At 44.3% G+C, this 25,852-nt stretch overlaps 1 protein-coding gene across 1 annotated transcript in view; it reads left to right on the top strand.

The window, feature by feature from the left end:
• The window catches only part of LOC131281152 (agrin), a 50,163-nt gene extending 24,845 nt beyond the window's left edge, over positions 1-25,318 (top strand). Inside the window, exons 2-6 of the mRNA XM_058310412.1 lie at positions 22,011-22,443; positions 23,860-23,950; positions 24,036-24,358; positions 24,465-24,656; positions 24,772-25,318. Of these exons, the coding sequence (XP_058166395.1) occupies positions 22,011-22,443; positions 23,860-23,950; positions 24,036-24,358; positions 24,465-24,656; positions 24,772-25,318 (1,586 nt within the window). The remainder of the gene's footprint in view (positions 1-22,010; positions 22,444-23,859; positions 23,951-24,035; positions 24,359-24,464; positions 24,657-24,771) is intronic.
• The last annotated feature ends 534 nt before the right edge of the window (positions 25,319-25,852 follow it).

The raw sequence follows: 25,852 nt of genomic DNA, 5'->3' as shown, positions 1-25,852 counted from the left end.
TTTAACCCATAAAAAAATATACACTGCACCAGAAAGAAGCCAACGAAGAATCTTAAGGTAGCGCCAGATGAATGCTCCACGGGCAATTATAACTGTAAACACAGCGTCGGCATTCGGTGAGCAAACCGCGTGGAACCAATGAGGGAGGGGAGGGGGGGGGAGGATAGTTAGGGGGTACGAAGAGGAAAATCCGAAAAAGAAAAGCCTGCCTACGCGACCGCGGTGTGACAGAGTCTGCGAAAATTCTGGCCACATTCTCCCTCGCCGGGGATTGATTAGGCTTCGGTGGCTTCGGTGGCTTCCCCACCTTTTTGAGACGGTTCGTGTTCTTCTTCGCAATTGAATGTCCCAGGCGTGCGGAGGCTGATCCGGTCGGCCATAACGATCTGACGATCGGTGGGCAAACGGTGGCTCCGGATGGCTGTGGATTTGCATCGGAATCGATGGAAATCGAACGTGTGGAACGAAAAAGAATCTTTAAAATCAATATTAACGGTTCGATTTTGACCCAAACAGTTTTGCATTCTCTGTTGCCACCATATTATTTTTCCGTTGGCTTTTCCTTCATTCTTCTCCTTCGCCACCGCGAATTTTTGCACACCGTAGCAGTTTAATATACAATAGCTTACAAGCGAAATTTGTTCCCTCAGGATACAATTTACTCGGTTCTAGTTTAGTTTTTGGAAGATGTAGTGAAGTAGAGTAGTTTTTAGAAATTTTTAATGTTTTTATCAATTTTCATAATGTTTTCCTCAATTTTATCTGTTGTTTTACTGTTTATTGCTCGTCGAAAAATAGTTATACAGCTGCCTAACAAAATGAAGCTTGAACATTTAAATTTTATAATTTTAGTATACAAACATAAATCCAATGGATATTCAACGGTTTAGCTTTCTAAAATTTAAAGTCGATTATACTTTTAAACTTTTGCAGGACAATTGGTAAATTTACATTTTTCATAAATTGATATTGCACGTCACCAAAAACATGCAACAACATGCATACAAGTGAGTAGATTATGAAAGGTATCAGCTTCAATCAATGAAACCAATACGAAAATGTTTAAGTTGATAATGTTTGGTAACGAAAATAAATAAATGTGTCATTTGAATTCATTCCAATCAATTTCTTGATCGAAAAATTTGTTAGTCCGATAAACAGCCAGCGCAAAGCTGACGAAAATTCAAATCTATAACCGATACGCCGCATTCTTTCGTTTCGCTTGTAAATGTTCTGGTGATCCCAAACACAAAAATCGCCCAATAAAAGGGAGCCAGAATCAATTAAGGCGATATCGCTTGACACAACTCTATCTAACGCGCACAGCGAGACTGTCCGATGAGGCCACTGAATAGCAGCTCAGTGGATCGCGAATAGGTGGGGTTAAGAATGGTTGATCGATAATTTTTCTTTCTATTAATCCAGATGAAGCTTAAAAGAAGGCCATGAAAAGATAGAACGTGATCCTATGGGTTGAACAATTGATAAGAGAATGAAAAAGAAAAAGAAAAGCGGACGATTTTCAGGCAGAAATTATCATAAATTAACATTTTCATTTGTTTAAATCCTACGAGCGTTACTAAGGTATGAGATGCGTTCAGTCAGCCGTTCGAAATCGACTTTCTTGATCGCCTTTCATCGGATGATCCATACCGGTTGACCGTTCCACATGGTGTAAAATCCTTAGCAGAAGAAGCCTCTTGTGCGATCAAAGAGCTCTCAAAGCCAAAAGAGTCGGTAGCTTGAGAACGGAGAATGAAAAACATTACGATCTGCAACGGGCCAAAGGTAGAACGTCAGCTAAGAATGCAAACAAAATAACACCGGTAACGTTAATAGATGTTTGAAAATTGAAAAGCGGGTTAGAATATTCCCGATTGGAGGCGTTTTTCCGTCATTAATTAGCATGACGTAAGACAAAAACGGGAACACAACCAGCAACCACGGCTCAACAGCTTCGGAGCGTAGAACTGCGGTTGGATGCTAATGGAACGACGGTGGCAATGACGGTCTGGTCATACTATCGTCGCACCTCCGACCAGAGAAACCATTCCTCTGGCGCCTAAAACCATCCACCAGCGATACGATTGGGGCACCATTTTTGGTAGTTTTCAATCCAGCGGTGCATATCAAACGGAGAAGGTAAGCTGAAATCCGTGCCGCTGCTCAAACGGTAACGGAAACGGGACTTTGTGCAGCGATAATGCATTTTGATAACCGCTGCACCATATATGGGAGATTTCGGTTAACGCTAACGCTAATAGAATGCATAATCGGGATCAAAGTCCCGTCACGAAGGGATGCTGAGTTTTGACGTGGAAACAAAAGGTGGAATAGGTAGCTTTGACATTTTGGATTTTATAAATTCATTTTCTTCTTCGATTTCTAGGTCATTGGGAAAACGATTAAAAGAATTCACTTATCGTAACCTAATAAAGTAGAGTGGTAGTTTTAAACCTATGTGGTAAAAAAAATACCGTCGGCCCATCAATCCCTTTAGCCTACTGCAATGTCTGAATACTAATTGAATCGAGGCATGAATGAAACGTATGTTTATTTGAATATGATCCACGTGTTTGAACTAGAACACTGTGATCCCGAATTTCCGATGCAATGTTTCCTTTTTTGATTAATAGATTATTGCAAAGATCTTCCACTTACTGCTAGTATGTTTGTAAACACTTTTCGAACTAATTCTCAAAATAATGACGGAGCACAAAATAGTACCTCTCTTTTTAAAGATCTTGGAACGTTCTATTGAACAATCAGACATCATCAATTACAAACATAACAAAATCAATGTGTAACTGTACAAAGAACAATCAAATATATTTGCATTTTACTCAAACCATAGCATAAGCAGAAAAATTGCAAATTGTTATTTCACGATACGCAATATAGACAACGGGCAAAGCTAACTTTTCATTCGGAGGGATCTATTGGAGAGTATTCGTCTATACGATTACGTACACCGACTATGTTCGCGGTTGGTGCTTGAAATTGGAGATCCTTCGACTTCCGGTAACATCCTCCAGTCCAAGAAGCAAGCGCAGCCAGCGTTCTAAATTAATTATCATCATCTTTCCACTGCAATGAACCCGCTTGGTGCTGGAATTGAATTGAAGCTCCCAGCACAGGCGACGCGTAACGCCCCGGAAGTGCCGGATGTGTCGGTGACCGACCGACCTAACAAATCGTTTGCTCCCCCGAAACACCTCATCCACCTCTTGAATAAGGGAGGCTCTCATCGATGGTATCGTGCACGGTACAAATTGTTGACAGCGGATGGATTGGCGTCGGTCGGAATGGAACAACCATGGAGGTGGGCTGGGAATGTGTCGAAGCAGCTCGGATAAGTTTAATGTTGCTTGGACTAGAGGACGCCCAGACACAAAGCTCCGACGCCACCCATCCATCCGGAACCGGTTCGAGATGCACCGTTGCTCTAATTTATGACACAGCTTGCAATTAAACCTCGGCGAGAGATAAATCTTCGGCCGGGATGGTGAAACATTTATAACCCCAGCCGAACCCCGAGAAGAATCACTGGGTGGTTGGTCTGTCGAAACGGGGTTTCACCGCAGAAACTTCTTCCAGCCAGAAAGCTTTACGACCTAATGGGACCGGTCTGCACTTTCACACCTCGAGTGTTACATTGTGGTCCCGCACAATTTGGATGCACTTGGGGAATGGAAGAAGAACGGCGCGAACCGTTGAAAGCTGGAAGTTGGAAGCAAAAGGTCAAAAGGCCTGTAACAGCTTCATCCCGATCATGTAATAAAAAAAAACAAGAATAACTTCAACCATAGAACAACAGTCATTAGAAAGGCTTTCTATTCCCTCGCAGTTCCCGGGAAACGGTCCGGGAGCTAATAACTGTTCCCCGCAGCCCGTAGGTGCGTCGACTAATTTGTCCGAAAATATTGATTCACTTCAAACAACATTCCAGACTGGCAAAAGATAGCCACGCTAACTTCCAAGTACCTCCAGCATCCGAGTCGGACGGACCGAAGGTTCCGTTCTGCACTGTTTGCTATATCGCAAGAGGTCTCGCCGAAGGTCCCGTTGGATTTCCTCCACTGATGATGCCGATCGACGCAACCGGCATCGTTGGTGGTACGCTGTTCGTTAATTCCTCTTCCCTGCCCTGGGTAAACCCCCCCCAACCATCGCATAAAGTGTCTCTCATCCTCAGTTACCTCGCGCATTTTTGTTTGTTCTCGGAATTGGGTGAAAAAAATCTAAGCTCAATCTCATCAGTCAATAAATCTTACATCCTCAACCACCAGGAGCTTCTCCAGCTCGGGCAATCCTCGCTAATGGGGTAGGGTATCACGGTCATCGATCGTGTCGCCGCGGGGCCAAAGAACCGCTCCGCCGAGGCATCCATATCCTGCGCGCTACGCAAAGAAAGTTCTAACCGGTAATCGTTATCGCCATCGTAAGACACCTTCATTAGCAAAAAGGCCAGCCTCCGGCGACTAAGATCGAGCATCGATTCACCGAGTGCCTGTGGACCTATTCCTTACGGAACGAATCAGTAAGAGGCTCCGGTAGCGCCTATCAAGTCTACCGTTGGCGTCATTTATGCTAATAACATCGAGCTCAGACTGCCGTCTCTGGGTTGAAGATGTTCAAACCTTAGGAAAAACTACAGGTCGACCCAGTGTTCGACGACTTGGAGAAATAAAGTATCATTTTGCTTGGGTAGATTGATCCTCCTCCTCCTGCGTTACCGACTAATGACTCGAGCGGATGTTGATAGAAGGTTTCACAACAACTCAGCAATCGTCATTTGTACATCAATTGTTTAATCTTTATTACATGTCTAACCGATAGTATTACCTACGACTAAAAGGGCAATCTGCAAGACTGCAAGGGCTCCACTTAATAGCCTAAGACTCCCGATGGCACTCGGACGGGAAAGCGTCCCCACTAGCCTACTCCCGCCTAGCACCCTAGAGCACATTAGATGCCGCAGCTCGAACTCCGGGTTTACACCGCCGTAGCCAGGGACGTCTCTGACACTCCAGATCCTTCTGTAGTTGGTACTTCCGGGCGGCATTACGTTCGGACGATACCGCAAGCTCGCGTTTCGACGCACCGGGTGCCAATCTCCGGCCTACCCGAGACAGTGGCGGCAGGTGATTCTCAAGCAACCGGTAGACCTCTTCCGGGGCACGTCCACTGTGAAGGAAACGGGTCAGCTGTCGAGCGTTTGCCGGTCGCCAGTACTTCTTGCCGGTATCGTACGGTCGGGTCGTTGTTGAAGGGCAGGAAGTCGTCGTTGAAGTAGTAGACGATGGAGTTGCCTCCGATGTGTTCGTTGCAGTTGGTGTCGAATTCTCTGTCGTAACCGTTGGGGTTGGTGTGGAAGTCTCTGGAATAACTGTAGTACTTGGAGTCGAAGTTGATTCTGTTGAAGTCGGTATTGAAGTCTCCATAGGAACAGTTGAAGTTACTGTTGAAGTTGATGTTGAAGTTAATGTCGAAATCTCTGTAGGAACCGTTGAAGTTACTGTCGAAGATGTTACTGTTGAACTCGGTGTCGAAGTCTCCATAGGAGCAGTTGAAGTTATTGTCGAAGATGTTACTGTAGAAGTTGGTGTCGAAGTCTCCATAGGAACCGTTGAAGTTATTGTCGAAGATGATACTGTAGAACTCGTTGTCGAAGTCTCCATAGTAACCGATGTAGTTGCAGTGGAAGTCTCTGACACCGTTGTTGTTGGGATCGAAGCCACCGGTGTCGTAGTTGAGGTCGTAGTAGTCGTACTGTTACATCGCGTTCTGCATTTCGAGGGATTCTTGTATTTCGCCAATTTACACAATAGACGTACATAGACATCCTTCTTTTTCAGATCATCCTTTGCTTCAACACTCTCCTTCATTTCTGAATCAAGCTTTGTTTTGTCCTTATTCTTATCTTCTGAATCACCTTTCGTTTCTGATATTTCATTCGCCTTTGAATCATTTTTCTCTTCTACATGGTCTCCCGGTGTCGAACCTTCGCTATCCTTAGGATTATCACGTTTCTTGGCATCGTTCTTCTTTTTCGCAGCGTGTTTTCTTTTCTTTTTCGGACGTCGAGTAGTGGTCGATGAGGAAACACTACTCGTCGATTCCGGAGTAGTCGAGGTAGTCGAAAAAGTAGTGGTCGATGAGGGAGCACTACTCGTCGATTCTGGAGTAGTCGAGGTTGTCGAAAGCGTTGTCGTCTCAGCTGTAGTAGTGTTTGTTGTCGAAGCAGGTGTTGTAGTACTTGTTGTCGATGTAGTATCACAATCCTCCGAATCGTACGATTCATCCCATTCTTCCTCATCGTCCTCGCAATCCTCCTTCGTGGCTCCGTTTTTCTCCTCCTCGTCACACACATAGAAGTCGCACAAATAGCTCGGCTCACAGGGGTTGTCTTGGGCGCAAAATTCGTACATAAACTCGTTCGGAAACTGTCCTATGGGATTGAGCCACTGATCTAGCTGTGCCACTGTGGCCGTCTTAACTGGCCCAATCGCCACCACAAGCACGCTCGCGACGATGACAGCTAGTACCTGCACTACCGTCGATGACATTTCGACTGGTGACCCATGCATCAGTGCAAGGCGCGGAACTAATGGGAACCTGATTCACCGTGTACATCGTTTTTACGGCAACCACCGACTACCGGCTACTGTTTACCAAACGCATCCGTTAGGCAGACCCGAGTGCACTTGTTTTGGTACACCCTTCCAACCAAAAACCCCAAACATGTGTGGTTTAAGCTTGGTTAAAAATAAAGCGTGCTTCCGCGAGCCGACCAGCAAAAGGTCAACGGCGTCAGCGCACGTCTAAACTTTACTTCCTCCACCGGGCCTGTTAGTCCAGCAGTCATGTCAAAGGAAAATGGCGCAAACGAGGGTCCATTCCTTCCGTGCGTCAAAACATAACATACGGCAGCGGCCGCTAAAGAACAACGCACCATAAATCATAACACGCGCGCGAATGGAGGGAAAAGTTCGACAAACCGAACCCCACATTGGCAACGCTGCAGAAACGAACGAGATGTTAAAGGACCGCGAAGGGGATGGCCAAAAACTCTTATCAAAACTTTTTTACTGCCCAAATAAAATCATCTTTTTATGATGTTTTATGTTGCAACGTTATGGTCTCCTGCCCTTTGCTTTGGTTTGCTGTTTCGGTTTTTGCAACGCCATTTTCCATTCAACATTCTGGTGTTTATTTCCCTTCGCAAATAAAGAGTCTGTTGGCTAAACAACGAGAGAAAACATTTACTACCCTTCTGCCGATTCTTTCGCACTCTTCACCGCCGATCATTTGTTCGCTAGCATTGTCATTTGTTTTACCGCGAAATTCCGCGATGTTGTAGAACGATTTATTAATTTGTTTCTTGTTCTTTTCTTTATTGCAGGTTCGTATTGGCTGCCATCCCATGATACTCCCGAGGGTTTATAAGGGTGCGAGAGTATCAGACAGATATAGATTGGAATCTCCGGGGTAAAGCTTAGACCAACCACTTTCGCCGGTGATAGAATGTTGGGCAGTAAAAGGTGAGGAACGTTGCAAATGGATCGAGCTAGCTGAGTCGAAATTCCCATGGGTGGAGAAGCCGTGCACTGACCTAAGATATAGCCATCAAATGTGTTCGAGACGAAGACGCAATCATCAAACCTACCAATCGACCGCAAGAGGAACGAGGCAACGTTGATGGTTTGTCGTATAATTAATCATTTTATCGCCCGGCTGAAGGAATCGGGAATATCATCTGAGGTGGTGTGATTTATTTCACGCGTGGATCTAATCTAAACCACAATGATTTCCCACCATTAAAGCATAATGGATCGAACTAAAGTGTCCTTTACGGTGTGATTATTTGAGGGATGATTCAGTCGGATTCTAAATCTCTGGCGAATTCGACCAGCTTTATATACCAACTGAAATGTCACATATATTTGCTCCATGTATTCTAGAATTGTGTGATTTCGATTCAGATTTATGAATCTGAATGCCTCTTTGCTTCGTTAAAAGAACAGAAAAGTAAAACCCAAAGTCCTTGATTTTTGCTCCCTTGATCAAATGAAAGAATGATGAATCATGAAAGATTCATGCAGGTACATAAGGGTTCAAAAGATTCATTCAAGTTTTTAAGATGCGAGTCCCGAAAGATTCTTGAATCAATCTGAATGAATCTTAGCAGAATTATTCATATGAATGAATCTTGCCTAAAGATTCATAAAGTATGTAGGATACATCCAACTCGGACTAATAAAATAAAATGCAAGCTGTTGAATTTATAGTCTTAAGCCCTTTTTTAGGGCATAAGCACAAGTGCAAATGTCTCGTGCTGGTAAACAAGTGCTGGTAAACATCCAATTTGCAAGGTTACACGCATTTGCCACGCTTATTCCGTTAGCTTGTTGTCAGTTTAGGAAAACGTGACTTTTTGTAAACGTATAAATTGCCTGAAAACAGCACAAATTATGCATACAAATTTAGACATACAGCATGAAAAATGCAACCCAACGTGCATTCCATCGATGAAATTTATCTCTCTAATTTTCGTGTTTGAAAACACTTGCAAATTGTTTTTTATAAAAATAAATTATATTGAAAAACCTCCGGCAACGTTCTTTTGAAAAACAATTCATTGTACTGATAAGCATTTTCTCAAAGAATTTAGTATAATTTGGGATAATTTACAAAATTAACCCCTTCACAGTTTTGCCTGGCTCGGACAAGATAATGGAATTTGTACTGTTTTGCCTTTGAGTAGTTTTTTGTCGCACGTTTTGTGTCTCCTTTCATTGCGTGTCGTTTATTTCGAGTGTACCTGCTTCGTAAACATGTTCTAACATGTCTGTAAACTTGTATTCATATATTTAACACTAATCGATGCAATTGCAAAGTTTTGCTTATTATCGACAAACTATTGCTGATCTCAATCACAAATAATACATAAGCAAACTGACCATCATTTAATAAAACAAATCCCAACATTTTAACGAAAATATTATATTTTCTTCGGTTCTAGATCAAAAACTAAAAAAAAAAAAAATGCAACAAAACAGTGTGACCAATTTTCAGCCATTTTCTCAACTTGCCAGGACTTTGAAGAGGTTAAAGTTGGTAAACTTATGTTCGTAGAAAATAAACACTTACCGGAACAGAACTCTGCAGATGAATAGCTTATATTGTATACTAATATTTTGGAAACTTCATGTTCGATGTAATCAGAAAACCACCAGTTGCTATTCTTTGAAGCGAGGAGTGAAATGCTCGAAGATTATTTTCTGAGTTTCCTGCAAGCCTTAATTATAATTTTCAATTTTCACCTGATCATCGCCGCGACGCCATTCGCGTGGTGTAGGTTTTGCGAAAATTATACGTTGACGAAAGCTGCCGGGCATGCGAATCAGAGTGCACACACATCAAGGAAATTGGATGCCCCAAGCGAACCAAGTGTGTCGAAAAGAGCCCGCTTTTTCAGATCAAAGGAAAGATAGATCAATTTTGTGTTTTCGTTCTCAGGTAAACATACTTGCCATCCCTTTCGGTTAATATTTATTAAGCCAATTAAATAACGGCTCGGTTAAATTATATAGATTTGCTCCAGAAACGTAAGTGAACCGAATCGATGAATGGGGACCATTATTTTCACCTTTTCCGCGAGCACAAATACGATGGGACGCTTATCGCGAAAACCAAACAACAAGCTCGACAGTATGAATGCAAGAGTCGCGAGGGAAGAAAATTAGGTACTTTTTCCTTATTCCTCCTCTGGTGGCCGAAATAAATCGCGCCCATCAGATCACAGCAATAACCGCAGGGTAATGACCACCATTGAGACGCAAACCGCTTCCGCATCACCGACCTTTCGCATTGCGTCCGCCAGAATCGCTTATGAGGGCAATTATTTACATATACGAAATTGATTTTCGCTGTCGCGCGTCCAACGGTATATGTTTTATTTTCGTATTTTCATTAAATTCAACTGCACCGCGCGGGCAACGACCGATCGCCGGTCAAAGTGTATCGACATTAATTGAATAAAAAAAAAAACCCGCTGCACGAAAAAACGGAACTTGCGCGAACTCGGACGACGGTGAGAAATGCAGAGAAGACGATGATGATTTATTGCACGACAATCTGTCTTGTTGTCCCACGGCGTCCGCTCGATCTTACCCGCGATGGCGATCGTACGCAAACGGCCTACAACCATTTCCCACTGACCATTTCTCCGGTTCTTGAAAAAGCAGGATGCTGTAATAAATATTGAACGAAACAAAAGCTAACGCTACGCTTCCTGAAATTCAATTTGTACCAGACAAACAGCGATCGCCATTCTTTTTATCCAACCAAGCGACATAAATTGAAAAGAACGATGAAAGGGTCACTGCCACCGGTTGGTTGATCGGTGCGAACGATATCGATTATGATTTATGTCCGACATGAAAGCGGAACTGGAAAGGGTCCAGCCAACGTACGTCTGCAATGATTTTACTCGCGCGTTTTGACATGCAGAAATGCAAAAAATATATGTAAATGAAGTAACAGTAAGTTTCGTACATTTTGCATTAATTTTAGTGTCACATCTCCTGACAAATGTATTGTTATGCAATTGCTGTTCATTCCGGGAAATCAATCAACATAAATCAAAAATCAAAAATCATAACACTTTATCATTACGTTGGAAATTGAAAAAAAAATATAAACGTTTTTCCTTCGCCAAGATAATCCAAAATATTAAAAAGTTGCTCGTTTTTTTCACTAAATCAAGATCTCCCAACAATTTTAAAATGTTTAATCTTTACAATTCCTGTTAATGCAAGATTTCCTATTTTTGAAGATAAAAATTGTTATCGATTCGTTTTATTTCTTTTGCTTTGGAGAATTTACCTTCAAACCATTGATTAAAAGAGAATCTTATGATTCAATAATTTGTAACAAGATTTTTGATCGTTTATAGTTTTCGATAAAAATGGTGATTTCAACAAAACCAATTTGTTGAAAAAACTACAGTTTAAATTCCACCTATTTGAGCTATTTAACTTCCATAAACTTTGTGCTTGTGTATTCCTGTGAAGTCCACTGATGGGAAAATTTGTTATATTTTCCTTTATTTGTTGTTTAAATTTAAGTGTCACGGGAATGTAGGTAGTTTAAATTATATCAATTATTCATCACTAAGGAACATTTACACTACTTATTTGAACAATTTTTAAATTGGGTTTGATTTAATTCTGTTCAATCTTTTAATTAGTTTCTTCTATGTGCGTACGTAGAATTTTTGTGTTGTGATAACCAGTCCTGCAAACCGCATGTGCGACGTCAAGAAACACACACGAGAGGGGAAAAAAAAGCAGAAGCATCAAGTCCCAAGCGCATCGGATTACACATTTGCCCGATTTTACGCTCCAACACGCCGTCGTTGCGCAATCGCACACGCACGCAAACCCTGCCTGGCCACGCGCTACCAAACGCCGCGAACACGGACAGATTCCGATCATTATCTTGCCGGCTCTGGCCGGCTGAAAGGAATCACGAACAAAAATGTACTGTTACTCGTCCAGAGCCGTCCCAGCGGTCTCGGAAAAGGGCGCCTCACGAAAGGGTGTTGCGCATAGGGCCGCTGCCGCCCTTGTCCACCGTCCCTCCGCACGCGCTTCCGCAGGAAAGTTCTACGGCCAGCTGCACCACCACCGAAACCGACACCTCGTGACTCCGACAGTTCCACCGGGTTCGGTTCGGGCTTCATTAGCAGCTAAATCAATTAGCTAATTTGCTTTCCCTTCGGCTGGGCGGGAGGTTTTTCGCCACGGGCGGAAAAGAACACCGACGGGTTAAGGTGCGGAGTGGTACTGTGTGGGGGGAGGTGGAGTGTAGGTCTCTTGGAGTGACACCCCTCCAGCACGATCCGCCGTCTGGTATGGCGACTTTGGCGTGGAAAACCACACGATCGCTTCGTGGATTCAACCTGGGGTGCTCCGCTTCGAATCCGTGGACTTCAATGTTTGAGGATAGCGATCACTGGAGTACGAGGAGGCGGTGGTAGAGCGACAGGGGGCAAACTTCGGGTGACCACAGCGCGCCACGGTTGTGTAAATTGATCACTGGGTTCGTCGTTTGCTCACAGCGGTTCTTTGGGAGAGATCTCTCTCCCTCCCGCGGAGGCCACCTCCTCCGACGGCCATGTTTGAGGAAGAAGACCCCAAGTCACAGGTTGGGCGCACGGAGTTTGGCATTCGCTTTCCCAGCAGCAGGAGCAGCGCGGAAGCCGAAAGAAGAAGCCGCAATGACAGTAATGAGAAGAAATCGGCGGAACCGAAGTGCGACGCGACGACGGCTTGGAGCAGTGGAAAGCAACAACCGGCAACAAGATAAATTATCGCACATCGCACAAATTACGTAACCTCGCGACGAGCCTCGGGCCACGCAACCGGAGGGTATCAGGTGCCATCGGGTGGCCAAGGGCAAGGGCCCCGACTGGAGTCGCGTTCCTTTTTTATGTTTGCGTTGGGAAAGGGATTTCCTCAACTCCGGGAACATCCCGGAGGGCATCTTCTCGTCAAAGTTCTCTCCCATGCGTTATTTCTTCTTTTTCCTTGCTCCATCCATGTTTTTGTTGCTCTCTCCGATCGTTCGTTCCTCTCGAGCCGTGGTCAACTCCATCGGGAGCTGTGTTTTTTGTTTTTTGCAGCTGGCGACGGTGCGGTTTTTGCATTGACGCGCTCGCCGCTTTGGGATACCCATTTTTAATTCGGGTTCACCGATTTTTCATTCTCTTTCAATTTGCACCATGTAATTGAGGTTAACGACCGGGAAGGATGCAACTGTGCGGTGAGCAGCAAAATTTGCCATTTCTGATTTCGACCGTTTCGCTTCTTTGCTTGTTTGATTTTCCCGTCTTGCTTACGTGCTTTGTGTTTTCCTTTCACATCTTCTACATGTGAATTGATTGTTTTGCAGTGTGTCTCCAAGATGTTGATAAATTTTTAACTAATTGACTTTACACCGTTTGTTTTTGTTTCGGCTTGTGTTCTTTTTACACGTTTTTCTGACTCTTTGATTCATACTGTCTTCTTTTTTATGGCCTCGTATTTGCCAGTTGAAGGAAATATTATGTTGTATAATTTGACGTTTTTAGTTGATTTAGTTTTAATTTGGAAAGCTAACTTACATATTTCGATATCATTCTCTTTTTGAGAAAACATGTTGGCATTTTACAGTTCTCTTCCTTTAATCTTTGCACTTTCGTTGCGGAAACTGTGTGGAAGATAAATGCTGCTAGCTAAGAACTCTAATTCAAGCAGAAAACTGATTTTGGAGGATGTGCAAAAATGTCCAACGCATAAACTGTACGAAACAGGATGCGGGTTTCACGAACAGAAAAAGCTAAAAAATTCAAGCTGAATGCAGATAAACAAAAAAACTTAACAATAATACATCGCCATTCCCACATACAGGATGAGGATCCGATGGGCCTATTTGCCCGGCGGGGTGGAAAGAATCGTTTAATCGGCTCTTAATCTGACACATAATTCCTTTTAACCGCCGTTTAATAACGCACTGATGTGGGGGCATTTTATCAACTTCATTATCCCTTTCGTTTCCCGATGTGGGTATTAACTGAATCTGGTACATAATGCGTTTGTTTCTGTTGTTTTTTTTGCTTATTCGCATTCATTCCACCTTTTCCCCAACACAATGAGAGAGTTCACAAAAAAGGTGGGCTGGTTGATGCAGACTGTATTACCGGAGGCATTCGTTTGATCGCATTCATACGGGAAAAAGATGAGCGGATAATGCCTCTTTTCTTTGCGCTTTGCCCACGTTTTGTTCTGTAACTGGTTTCATACTTATGGTATGCATTATGATTTGGTTCTTGCGTTGGAAAACTCCATTCAAAATTATGTGTTGCCAATAAACAAACTTCACCATTGATGTTGAAAATCGAATAGAATGCATCTTATTAGTTTTTAAGAAAAGCTATACAATTCAGTACTTTATTTGCATTTCAAAATTCAATGCCGTTTCATTGGGTTTTAGGATTTCCTCCGTATGTATTCGTATTGAATCTTCTGCAGCTCGCGGATTCATCCATCTTGCCAACACACTTTCCCATAACGAAGTGACATTTTATTTGCTTTCGAGATTTCCTCCTCTCGTTCAAATGTGGCTAGAGCAAGCGTCACCTCAACGCCGTTAAGTGTAAAAAAACCATCTCTTCTCACGGAACACATAACTCTCACGCCGACGTTAAGTGAAACTGTCCATAACACATTCTGGTCCGTGCCGCCCCAAATCGTTCCTTCCCGTGGTGGTACGGGCCCGGCCGAAGGTGGAAAAGTCGCACGTGCGTGCGCCCGAGCCATGCCGTCCTGCGTTGCTCTGCTTTTCTTTTTTGCTGATTCCCGTTTATCCTCCCCCCCATTTGGTGGTTTGGCGTTCGAAACATTAAAAACACCCCCTCCCGGAATGCACATTAAAAGATTTCAAACTTCCTCCGCGAAAGAAGTACGGTTTGCCCCTGCGAGACTCTATGATAGTGTTACGACGGGGCGATCTGGATTGGAATCGAGCGGATGATGAGTAACGCGAGAACCGCCATTCCCTGCTCGCTCTACTTCCTCCACCCGGCCGCGGCTGCACGGACACCACGATCACGATGCTCACGCACGCGCACGCGCATCACTGATGATCATGATGAAGTAGCTTCTGGCCCGAAAAACGGGGCTATTTACCTACGCTTCCGAGCCGCAGTGTTCGGACCGAAAAGGAGGACACCGCCACAGTGGCCAGCAAAACGTTACACCTCGGGGAAATCCTCTTACCGCTCGTAGCGATGGTGGAAAACCGACGGGTAAACTGCTCATAACGCTTAGTACGGGATGCGCCGCGACGGTTTAAGTCTTATCGTAGCGAAGCGAGAACCTTAAATGGAAAAACCAAACGACAATCGCTTAAGCCACAAATCGAACTCATCTCCAGGTACCTGCCCTCCAGGTCGCCATTCCGCTTCCGTCGAGCGAATTCAATTTTCGGCGCGGGAAATGGATTTTCTCTTTCCCATCACATTCACACACACACTCACATATATCGTTTCGTTTACCGACGAGTTTCTCATTAATCTAACCTGCTTGCCTCACTCGGTCCGTCTGTGCGCACGTGTGTGTGTCTGCAGATTGCGCATTTTCGCGAACACTGCATCCCCCACTCTGATCCCTCCCCCCTCCATTAGCTCCGTTAGACACGCATTTCCGCAGCCGGTTGTCGTTACCTGCTGCATCATTCACTTACCGTTTTAACCTCGGAGGGGTCAGGGTGGAGCCGAGAAAGGAAGCGAGAGAGAATGAGGGAGAGAGACAGGCATGCATGGAACCTGGGAAGTAGTTAGGGGATCTCCTCAAAACTGGCGCACGGCCGCCTGAGCGCCTGACCTCAACCGGATCGTGACGATCATGATCATCAGTTTCCGCGGGCTCCAGTAAAGGTTCACTTTCTCTTCCTAAAGACGGCTTTTAAGCGTTTGGCGTTTATGGTGGCATCTCACTCCGTTCGGGCGTTTAGTGTTGATTTATGCCTTCCCCACCGGTGCGCCATCTATCTTGTCCGACTGGCAGGTGAATCCCGTAGCGTTAGTACCGGACTACAAGATCCCGCGACCCGTCTGATGTACGGGATCTGATGAAAGTATGTGCGTGCGGACTTCATTAGAGTCCCGCACTCCGCTGTTGGCGGTAATCCCTGTTAATATACTGTGCCATTTGTCAAACGGAAAGTGCTGCGAAAAAATCGGTGCATATGATATGCATCATCGGGTATCGTTTACCGAAGGGATTAACCGAGGGTCAACAGCTTTCCACGGGGGATCGCTTTCATGAGGCAGCCACTTTCCTGTGCCCTTCTTTACCACATCTCATAGCTCAGTCACGACCGTTACGACCAGTCCGATCTGCATTCGATCCTCCTCCAGGACCTCGAACTCCTCCCGCACATTCCTATCCGGTCCGTTCGAAAATGGAAAACAAGAAAACCAACCCATCCGATCTGGTGGCACACGTCGTGGTGACCATTGCGCCATTTGTCAGCATTCAGTCGCACACGGTTGGCAAATTGGCATGGCGTGAAAATGCACTCTCACTACGTTCCTCGCTTGCCCCCTACGCCCCTAAGGGGCACTTAAAGAAAACGAGCCTACAGTTACCGGGACGCACACCAAACCGGAACCCTTTTCAGCTGACGGTTTCACTGAATTGATTGTGTTAGTCCCTATCGCTCGCCGACGATGGCGGGGAGATCCATTCAAATGCACACCCTCCCCCACTGCTCGGCAGCTAGTTACCACGTTTACCACGTTTTTGTCGGCAGGCATCTTTGCGGTCCATGTTTGGCACTTCAGGTGCCGCCTTCCCGGGATCGTCGACCAAGCCCGTAACATTCCTTCGCCTGCAAATGGAGACATTAGGCGTTGGCGCTGTTTGCCTAACGAAGAGATTCCTTATTCGCGACGCTACAATGTAGTATGCTAATGGAGGAAGGTCCACGAGTACCTTTGGGGGCAACTCCAGGGAGTAGCTCTAAGTGGCTCGATAGGGCGATTTGTGTTCGACGAGTGGATGTATGATCGGTATCAACCCGAGGAGTTTATATCTTCCAGTTCGGAGTGCATGGACTTTATTGATTACGGTATTTCTTTTGATAACCACAATCTGTTACTAGTAGACATACTACAGCGAACATGGCATTGAGGTATCGTCACCTTCACTCATCCGAAATTGCCTGACGCACATTTCCTCTTGCTCCTGAAGGTCCATCACTTACAACACTATTCCAGTCCCACATATCGTACGATGTTCAATCACCGAAAGCGAGAATTAATCCACATTCAAACCCTCGAGGAGTGTCTGTTGCGCAAATGACATACTTTACCGGGCACAAAAACATCCGAGACCATAATTTACGGTAGAGGAAGCTGACGGTTCTGCAATCGATACCTATATCCGTGCACACTAAACTAGAGCACGTGGAACAAAAGGCATACTGGATACATCACACATTCCCAGTGGCTTAAGGCCGTACCACGGTTCGGCATGTTGCCTGAACCTCCGTGGCGAGGTTGGCGCGCGATATAATAGCAATAAATGATGTGTGCCATTTTCCGTGCAGCTCTGCAAAATCCGACGCTCAATGGTCGTTTTTGCTCCACATTTCGAACCTTCGGCGTCGAGTGTAACCTATAACGTCCTAGACAACCAAGGGGCCCAAGAATATGGGTCAGCCCATCGGTCGGGATGATTGGCTGCGACTTGATTGCGACCCGCCAACGCCCTTCGAAGCGGAACACTCTTCGGGGGCATTCCGTCTCCCTGTGCCGTGCTCCAAACGAAAGGAGAAGACCACCTCCCGTGCAGCAGCATTCTAGTTGCCGGAGACCTTGCAGTTCGCGCGGAATGGGTAGAGGAATATAATTTAGCGGTTACCCGGTTGTGTTCGGTCACCCGATCCACCCCTCATATCCCACCTTTGGACACCACGGTCGAATGCATCAGCGTTCCCGTGCACAACTGCAGGTAGGCGGGATAATGTTTTATCCCGGAATTCGCGCGGGTGATGGAAAATGGGGCGCGCGCGCGCGCGCTTTTTTCATCGTCGCTTGGGGTAGGGATCGCCGTGAACAATAATGATCGCGTTTCGCACGCGATTGCATCCTGAAGGGTACGGCCGCGGGAAGAGAGGGCGGGTGCAATGGAATCGGGATCACTGGTGCAATGGGATCTAGTTCGCAACCGAAAGCACCCCCACGTGCAGCGTGTCGGTACTTGAGGCCATCCATGCCTTACATGAGCCGCCGAACGATCGTTCGAATTAATCGAGAAACTAGGCATGCTTCAGATGTTAAGCCTTCTTTTCCCCCTTTTCGCCTCCGAAGTACTGAGAACTCGTTATCGTACAGCAACCAATTTCCTTCCGGACTCGTTGCGAACTCTTCGAGCCTCTCTCCTAATTAGCATACTTAGAACCTACCTCCCGGAATCGGGTGTCGTGTCGATTGTTTCGCACGCGACGACACGCCCCATAGCGTCCCATTGCCATTCGGGTGGATGGTTTAGCTTTATGTACACAAGGTACGTACCATGAGAAATGAAACAATCAAACACACTCATTCCCCTTCCTCTAGAGAAGACTTTTCATCAAACGAGGAGCGCAACCAAGACCGATAGTACCATCTTTAGAGGAATTTTTTCCCCTTCCCGCGTCAGTTTATCTTCTGGCGCATGATCAATTAAATGACTACACACTGCATGCAATTAGTACAAGAGTACTTCAATTAGATTAGATTAGGGTCTTACGTCGATGTCATAAATTATTAGTCAAGATGGGTTACACAGTACTCCAGCCAAGTATTATTGTTATACAAAGGTCAGAAGCTTTTTCATATAATTTTCGGCTGTCTAATATGGTCTAATTGAGCGCAGCTTTACAAAATCAAATTACCAAAAGTACAAATCAAATTCCTTAAGACTACACTAAGAGTTTCTCCTTGATTTTCCTTGGTCTTTACTGTACCAAGAATGTAATATAATCACCTTATACCAAATCTTAACAAATCTCAAAACTACTTTCAACAATAGCACCCATCAAATGATAAAAAAAAGCTTCAGTCCCTAAATCATCATATCTATGCTATTAGCCAGCAAATGTAAATCAGTTCGTAAGAGTTATTTTTATTATTAGATTAGTTAGGCTAGTGACATTGCTTTATGGTACGATATTTTGTCGGATCTCAGATCCGCCAATGCTCTGTAATTTTCTACATTCTACGAATTTTATTATTTTCTCTAGATGAAAGCCAAACATCTTGATAAGTTGTGTGTAGTATGAGGGAAAAATATAATGGAAACCCCCGAGTTGAATAACATTTCGATTCTAAGATTCTTCTTAATTCTTCTTAATTTCTCATTTTTCTTAATTAATTAAATGAAGAGTTTCACATGGAAAACTTTGATTTCTGTTTTTATATTATCATTTTCAGGGGAAAATAACAAAATTGTTGCTTTTGTCGGCGTAATTTATACTTATCCCATAATCGTGGCCAAGAACATTGTTTTCAGTGAGTTTTTTTTTTCAATGATCGCAACTCCACAACTAGTCTATTAGCAACTGGACAATAATTGCCTATCTTTTCAACGTTTTATCACACGATTTTTGCAACGTCATGGTACATTCCATATTTTTGGATTATTATTAAAGGCAATTTTATTAGTTTTTTACCTAAAACTAACAAAATCCAGGGGGTCTTATAGATACTGAACTCAGTGAAGTCGTGCAACCTTCGTTGGAGCGGAAGTAGTATGGATGAAAAAATGAATCCCCAAAAAACACACAGACCTTTGCGAGGAACATCGGCCAGTCCTGTTGGTAAACGGAATGCGTGCACTGATGGCCAAACGAACGGTTGCTCCAGTGGTTCTCGGTTGATACCGCTGGAATACCATGGGGTATGGGTGCGCTCGGACTCCAAATTAGCCCAATTACGGATGGAAGTGGGTTACGGCAGCACCGGTGGCATTCTTGCCTGTGGAGACGATCACTGTTGCTCGGGTTTTTTTTTTCATTTCACCCTAAGATCAACTTCAATCGACTCTTGCCTTTGTCGAACGCCGGGAAACAAATTCTAGCTTTATGAAAAAAACGTTATCTAGGGCAACCAACAGAGTGTGGAGGTGCCCCCCGGGGGTTCACGGTTGCATAATTGCTACCCCCGGGGTGGTCCTGGACCGTAAAAAGTCGCGGCCTTGCAAACTAATGTGTGGATAGAGCAGGTTACGATAATTCCTCCAGAAACCAACCCCGCTAGCCCGTCGAATAGGAAAGCCCAATGGGTTTCGGGAGAAGATTAGAAACTCGTAAAAAATTGTTAATTTTTTATCGCTCCTGATCGTATCTGCTGGCAGCGATCTTCTTAATGGCGCCTTGAGAAAAAAAATTGAAAGAAAGAAGAAAAAACCAAATCGACCTACCAATCTTTCTAATGAAGATCAAACGATAAAGAACCAATAATACTGCAGATTACGAAAAGTGTCACTAGGATGGACCGAAAATGGAATGCAAAGCGTCCCTCTCGTGCCCAGAAGTTTCAACTGCCCTATAAGATGTTATCGAACTGATCGAGGAAATTAAAGGCAATCAAATGATGATCCTACGCCAATAATAGATAGGATTTTGGTTTGCGATAAAATCTACAGTTTTTTTTCGTTTTTTTTCGTTAAGCATACGCTATGAAAAAGAAAAACTAAAAATCTGTTAAAGCAAATATTGCTGGAGAGGATATAATCTTTTTCTTATAGTTTTTGATTGTCAAGACCGAGAAAGAGTAAGGAACCACATGGAAAAAGCAGTTATCTTCTACTATAAGGTCCGTTGAAGGTTTGCACGGTGTCCAATATATTCTCATACACTTTTTTCATTTGAAGTTCAGACGCTACAGTGTCTATACTTTAGCCATATTTTTTTAACATTCTGCTTTACTTACACATGTAATTTTGTTTAACTGTTCAATGTCCATCTATAATAAAAAATGAAAAAGTTTCGAGTTGATATAAAAAAAATATCTTAGAAGGAGCATCCCCAAAAACTATGTTTCAGATTTTTTAGACTCTGATAACTTAAAATGATTTTTTCATCGAACATTTAGGGGGTAAAGTAGGATTTTCTGATTTATAGATCAACAAAGATCCAGCCAAAGACAGTTCAGTTAACTCTGAACTAGCGAATAAAGCGGTCAGGAAACGAACTCGAACAAAATAAATATACTAAAAAGTAACAGTTTACGGAATTGAAAATTTGTTAACAAATTAGTTAAGTTATAGCGTTTTACAAGTCGGGGTCAAAATTACGCCTAAAAAGCATTCTGGGGATAGTCAAGTTGGTTCTCGGAACTGGTCGAACACAAAAATCTGAAATTTTTGTTTTAGATATAGCTTTGGATTTTAAGAAAAGCCTTTTTTTGTAAAAATACTCAGCCGTTTTCGAGATATTAAAATCGAAAACTGCGTTGGGAAGAATCCCCAATTTGGATTCTAGTGTTAATGTCTCCGAAACTGCATGGTAATATGTTACTAATATAAGACCGGGAATGCCAACTCGTTAAGAAACGTCGGATTGGACGGAATTCTACAATCGATCATTTAATAAAGCTTGAAAAAGCAACTCTCCTGCTATCGCCTTACGCTGGCAGAGTGTTTGTGTTTTCCGATTAAATCTATTTGTCCTGGGCACATTTGTCTAGGGATCTTTTAAATAATAAATTGTGGTCTTATAGGTCCAACGATATGTCGGATATTTATAGGAAACCTTTTTGTTTCCGAAACTCTGCCCCAGCATGGTTCAGGGAATATATTGAAAAATGACCTAAATACCGCTTGTTTTTATCGAAAGATCCGCAAGGTCAACGCTTACATTCCATAACGGGTGTTTTTGCAGCATGTCGTAAAGACAAACATAGGGAAAATGTAGCGGAAGGGTAATAAGATGGCTGATATATATCCAGTAATTAATGTTTTAAAACAGCTTTCAATTAAAGAAAAGTCCAAGAAAATTCGACTAAGTGTTATGAAATTATTGAAGCTAATTCAAATCTCAAATACATTGTAGAACATAAACTAATAAAAAGCTTCTATTTAATTCTGAGTCTGAAGATATTCTGTACTTAAAGGTATCTTATCGTTTACCGCGAACAATACTGTCCGACATCCGACACATATCTTCAATGGCGTAAGATATGCATCGTAATCGGTTTTAATATAACACCGATCGTTTGCATACCAAGCTTGGAGCTTGGATAATAAAGTCACGCCGATACACTTCCCTGACTGACAGCTCAATGCAGCAACAAGGGTTTTGCAAACTTTGTAACCCACACCAGACCACTGGCAATATAGCGAACGAAAAGAAGTAAACCCGCGTGATGGATCCTTTCTGATGTCTTTTACGTTATTTTTCTCTCCCCTTCGCAGAATCTGTGCCCTCGCTGATCGACACAGACCACCTCGGGGCGGACGGCACGAGTCGCCAGAGTAAGGCCGTCTCGACGCACTGCCCACGGTCCTGCCCGCTTCAGAGCACCCCACAGGAGCCGGTCTGCGGCAGCGACGGACTCATCTACGCCAACCAGTGCGAGATGAAGAAGAAGACCTGCACCAAGGCGAGCCCGAATGCGGTTACGGAGGATAAGGTTGGCTGCGAGCGGTCGAAGGGATCGCCCTGCAATCATCGCTGCCCCACCGAGAAGGACCTGGTCTGTGGCACTGATGGGCGCACGTACCTGAACCGGTGCATGCTGCGTGTCCAAGCGTGCCGCGTCGGTACGGCGGCCGTGTCACTCGCCCACGTTGGTCCTTGCGCGAACGGCAGCGTCATCCGTGAGTCCTGTCCGGTCGATTGCAATAGGTAAGGGTTCATCTGTTCGAGGCATTTTACTAAACTAGTGTAGCAGAATGGTTTCCATCTACTTAAACAAGTTCGGTTTTATAAAACCTTTTATCTCGAACCCTAACACGTTATCTTATTAGCTGTCCAATAAATGAATCCATTAACTGTATTTTCCAATGTACAGTGCACAGATTAGTTTACCAAATATATGTGATCCATAGACACATTCTAAGTAGTCTTTCCATTCAATAATTCTAATTGTAAAATCTACTATAGTTTTATCGGATTCTGCATTATTTTTTATTATTTTGACATTTCGCCTTAAATGATACCAATTTTCATGCCGAACAAATTTAATTTTAGCAATTTACAATAATGACACTGTACCAAAAAATAAAAAATTAATTTATGAGATTTAGAGTGAAATTGGTTTTAAAAAATACTATGATACTCATTCCCGTGTTTAACTTCGTTTATTGAAGCATGTACTTGGATATAAAAAGAACACCAACACTCGGTCCATGAAAATTACATCAAATATTTTTTTTATCAAACATCAGTACCGTAAAATCGAGGATAATAGAAAATGTCATGGATTTTCGGTTTTTTTTACTATTCAAACCATGAACTATTCTCTAGATCTAGAAACAAACTAGAGTAGCATTTAAATTCCGGTCTATAGGAAAATAGTTTTTTCACAGATACAATGTTTTGAAGCACACACTGTTTTGTTTTTAACACAAGAATCCAAACAGCATTTATTTTTACCGTCACGCAATTTTTGATTTTAATATGATTTTAATTTTTAAATTACAAATTAATATTCTTTAACAAAAAGAATTTTTCTTTAAATTCAACACTACATCTAAAACAGAAAATGCAGAAATTGATTTTTCTGTTCAACCAGTTCCGAGAATCAAATTAGACGAAATTAACCAGGGCCCAAGTCTTTTGGCAGTCATTTTGACCGCTCTTTTTAGCACACTATAGCTTCGTAGTTTTTGAAAATCTTTCTAATTCATAAACAGCAAGTTATTAGTACATTTGTTGACTACATAATGAAGAGGTACATAAAAAATGAAATAAAAAGCCAAAAGATGGTAAACGAGCATACCAAACCACGAATTTATTTGATTTTTTTTATTGTTATAGCTAGCGAGTTAAAAAGAGAAGTCAAAGAGACTGGTAAAAATCATTCGTGCAAGATAGGATAATGGAGAATAGAGAGATAAATAGAGGGAGCATTAGAATTCAAATGCACTTCAAAAACATTCAACTAACAATTTTTCTTGTTTTCCCCTAAAGTCCGAGTACATTGTTGTCAATATCTTATATTAGGATTTATTACTAAATATTTGCTTAATAATCCCAATACCATTTTAAGTCTAAGTTGATGTGCAATTTTGTTCGTTCTCCTTCTCCCTTCATCCATAGTGCTCCACAGGACGGTCCGGTGTGCGCTTCGGACGGAAACGTGTACAACTCGACGTGCCAGATGAAACTGATCACGTGCGGCCAGGGTGTGGTAAGTATGCGATTACCTTCACATCGGAGTCCCCACTTCACATTCCACACACTCTCTATCTCTCTCTCGGGCCCTCCCGGAACAGGTACGAACGAGCCGCAAACACTGCCAGAGCACACGCAACTGCCGGGAGTCCTGCTGGCGTGTGGCCCGCCCAACCTGCGGCTCCGACGGTCGGCTTTACGCCAGCGCCTGCAAGATGCGTGCGTCCAACTGCGGCAAGCACGTGTTCGAGGTGCCCATCTCGTACTGCATGTCGCAAGAGCGGGCGGGCGGCAGCTCGCACAGCGCCAGCAACAAGATCGAGGACTGCCCGACCGAGTGCCCGAAGGACGCCCAGCAGATGATCTGCGGCAGCGACGGCAACATCTACACGTCGACCTGCGAACTGAAGATGCTCAACTGCGGGTAGGTCGGGGAGTCGTCGGGGCAGCGGGGATGCTTTCGATCGCATGTTAATCGTCACCCTGTCATCTTCCTTTGCATGGATTCCTTGTGCCTTCGCCATCGCTAGGCAGAAGAAAAAGATCCAGGCACTATCGCTCGATCGCTGCAAGCAGAAGATGAACCGCTGCAAGTCGCTGCCGGTCTGCAAGCAGCACTCGAAGAACGGGGCCAGCTTCTTCGGCGACCAGAAGGACATGCTCTGCGGTACCGACTCGAAGACGTACAACAACGAGTGCGAGCTGGCCCGAGCGACCTGCCTGTAAGTGTACCGCTGCGCAAGGGCAACAAAGTTGCCGTCGTTCGTGATCGTATCTTGCGTGGGTGTTTCTGTGGCGATTTGTCGTCATGTTGGTGTTGTTGTTTTCTACTTGTAGACGAGGCGTACAGCTGGCACACATTGGACCCTGCACGCAGCTCAAGTCGAAGGTGGACGTCACCGACTGCAGCAGCTGCACGCCGGAGGAGGAGCAGACCGGTCCGATCTGCGGCTCGGATGGCAACACGTACAAGTCGCGCTGCGAGCTGAAGCAGAAGACCTGCGGCCTTCGGGTGGTGCCGGTGTCGCTGAAGAACTGCGCCACCACGGCCCTGTGCGAGGCGAACTGCGAGCAGCAGCCGACCAACTACGTGTGCGGCTCGGACAACAAGCTCTACCCGAACGAGTGCCACATGCGGCGGGAGAACTGCGGCCGCCACATGTTCCTGGTGCCGATGAAGCGCTGCCTGGCCGCGTTCAGCTTCAAGGGTTGCTCCAAAATCTGCCCGCAAGAGTTCGAACCGGTGTGCGGCACCGACGGCAAAACGTACTCGAACGAGTGCTTCCTCAGCATCGAGAACTGCCGGTCGAGGGCGCTGGTGCAGAAGAAGCACGTTGGCCCCTGCGGACGACCCGAGGAACCGTCACACAACTATCTCTACTAAACCCCCTCACCCCCCAAAATGTGCCCTTCAGCTTTCTGTCACTGCCACGCATGCCCTGAATCGATCATTTGGTGACATCCGGACAATGAGCAAAATCTACCAACTGTGGACTTCACCATCACTATCGTCCTTTCCGTATCGCTTTTCCATTTCAGCGTTAGTCGTAAGGATACACACTCTATGTAGGATAAGTGACAACAAACAAAAGGCTCCATCCCTCTTCCCCTCCCTGTAGCTCGTAATTGCGTAGTTAAGATAACTTAAATTTGCAACAATCTAACCTGCTGATACTTCTTCCTTCTGTCCACGCCATCGTCAACCACTTTATCCGAAGATCATGAAACAAGAGAGACTACCGCCGAGGCGCCTTCCTTTTACACCACAAACCAAGCTGACCAAGCTTTTTTGGAAACTTTTTACACAATTGAAATGGAAACCCGTTGCCCTTTTTCCCAGTCTGCATACCTTATGCTTGTTTTCATCTCCCTCACTCAATCAGCCAGCTCCAACTCCTTCTATCTGGTCACGTGATTT

Source organism: Anopheles ziemanni, chromosome 2 (assembly GCF_943734765.1).
Source record: "Anopheles ziemanni chromosome 2, idAnoZiCoDA_A2_x.2, whole genome shotgun sequence".
NCBI lineage: Eukaryota > Metazoa > Arthropoda > Insecta > Diptera > Culicidae > Anopheles > Anopheles ziemanni.
Note: the sequence above shows the minus strand (reverse complement) of the source record. Positions and strands in the feature narration are given on the sequence as shown.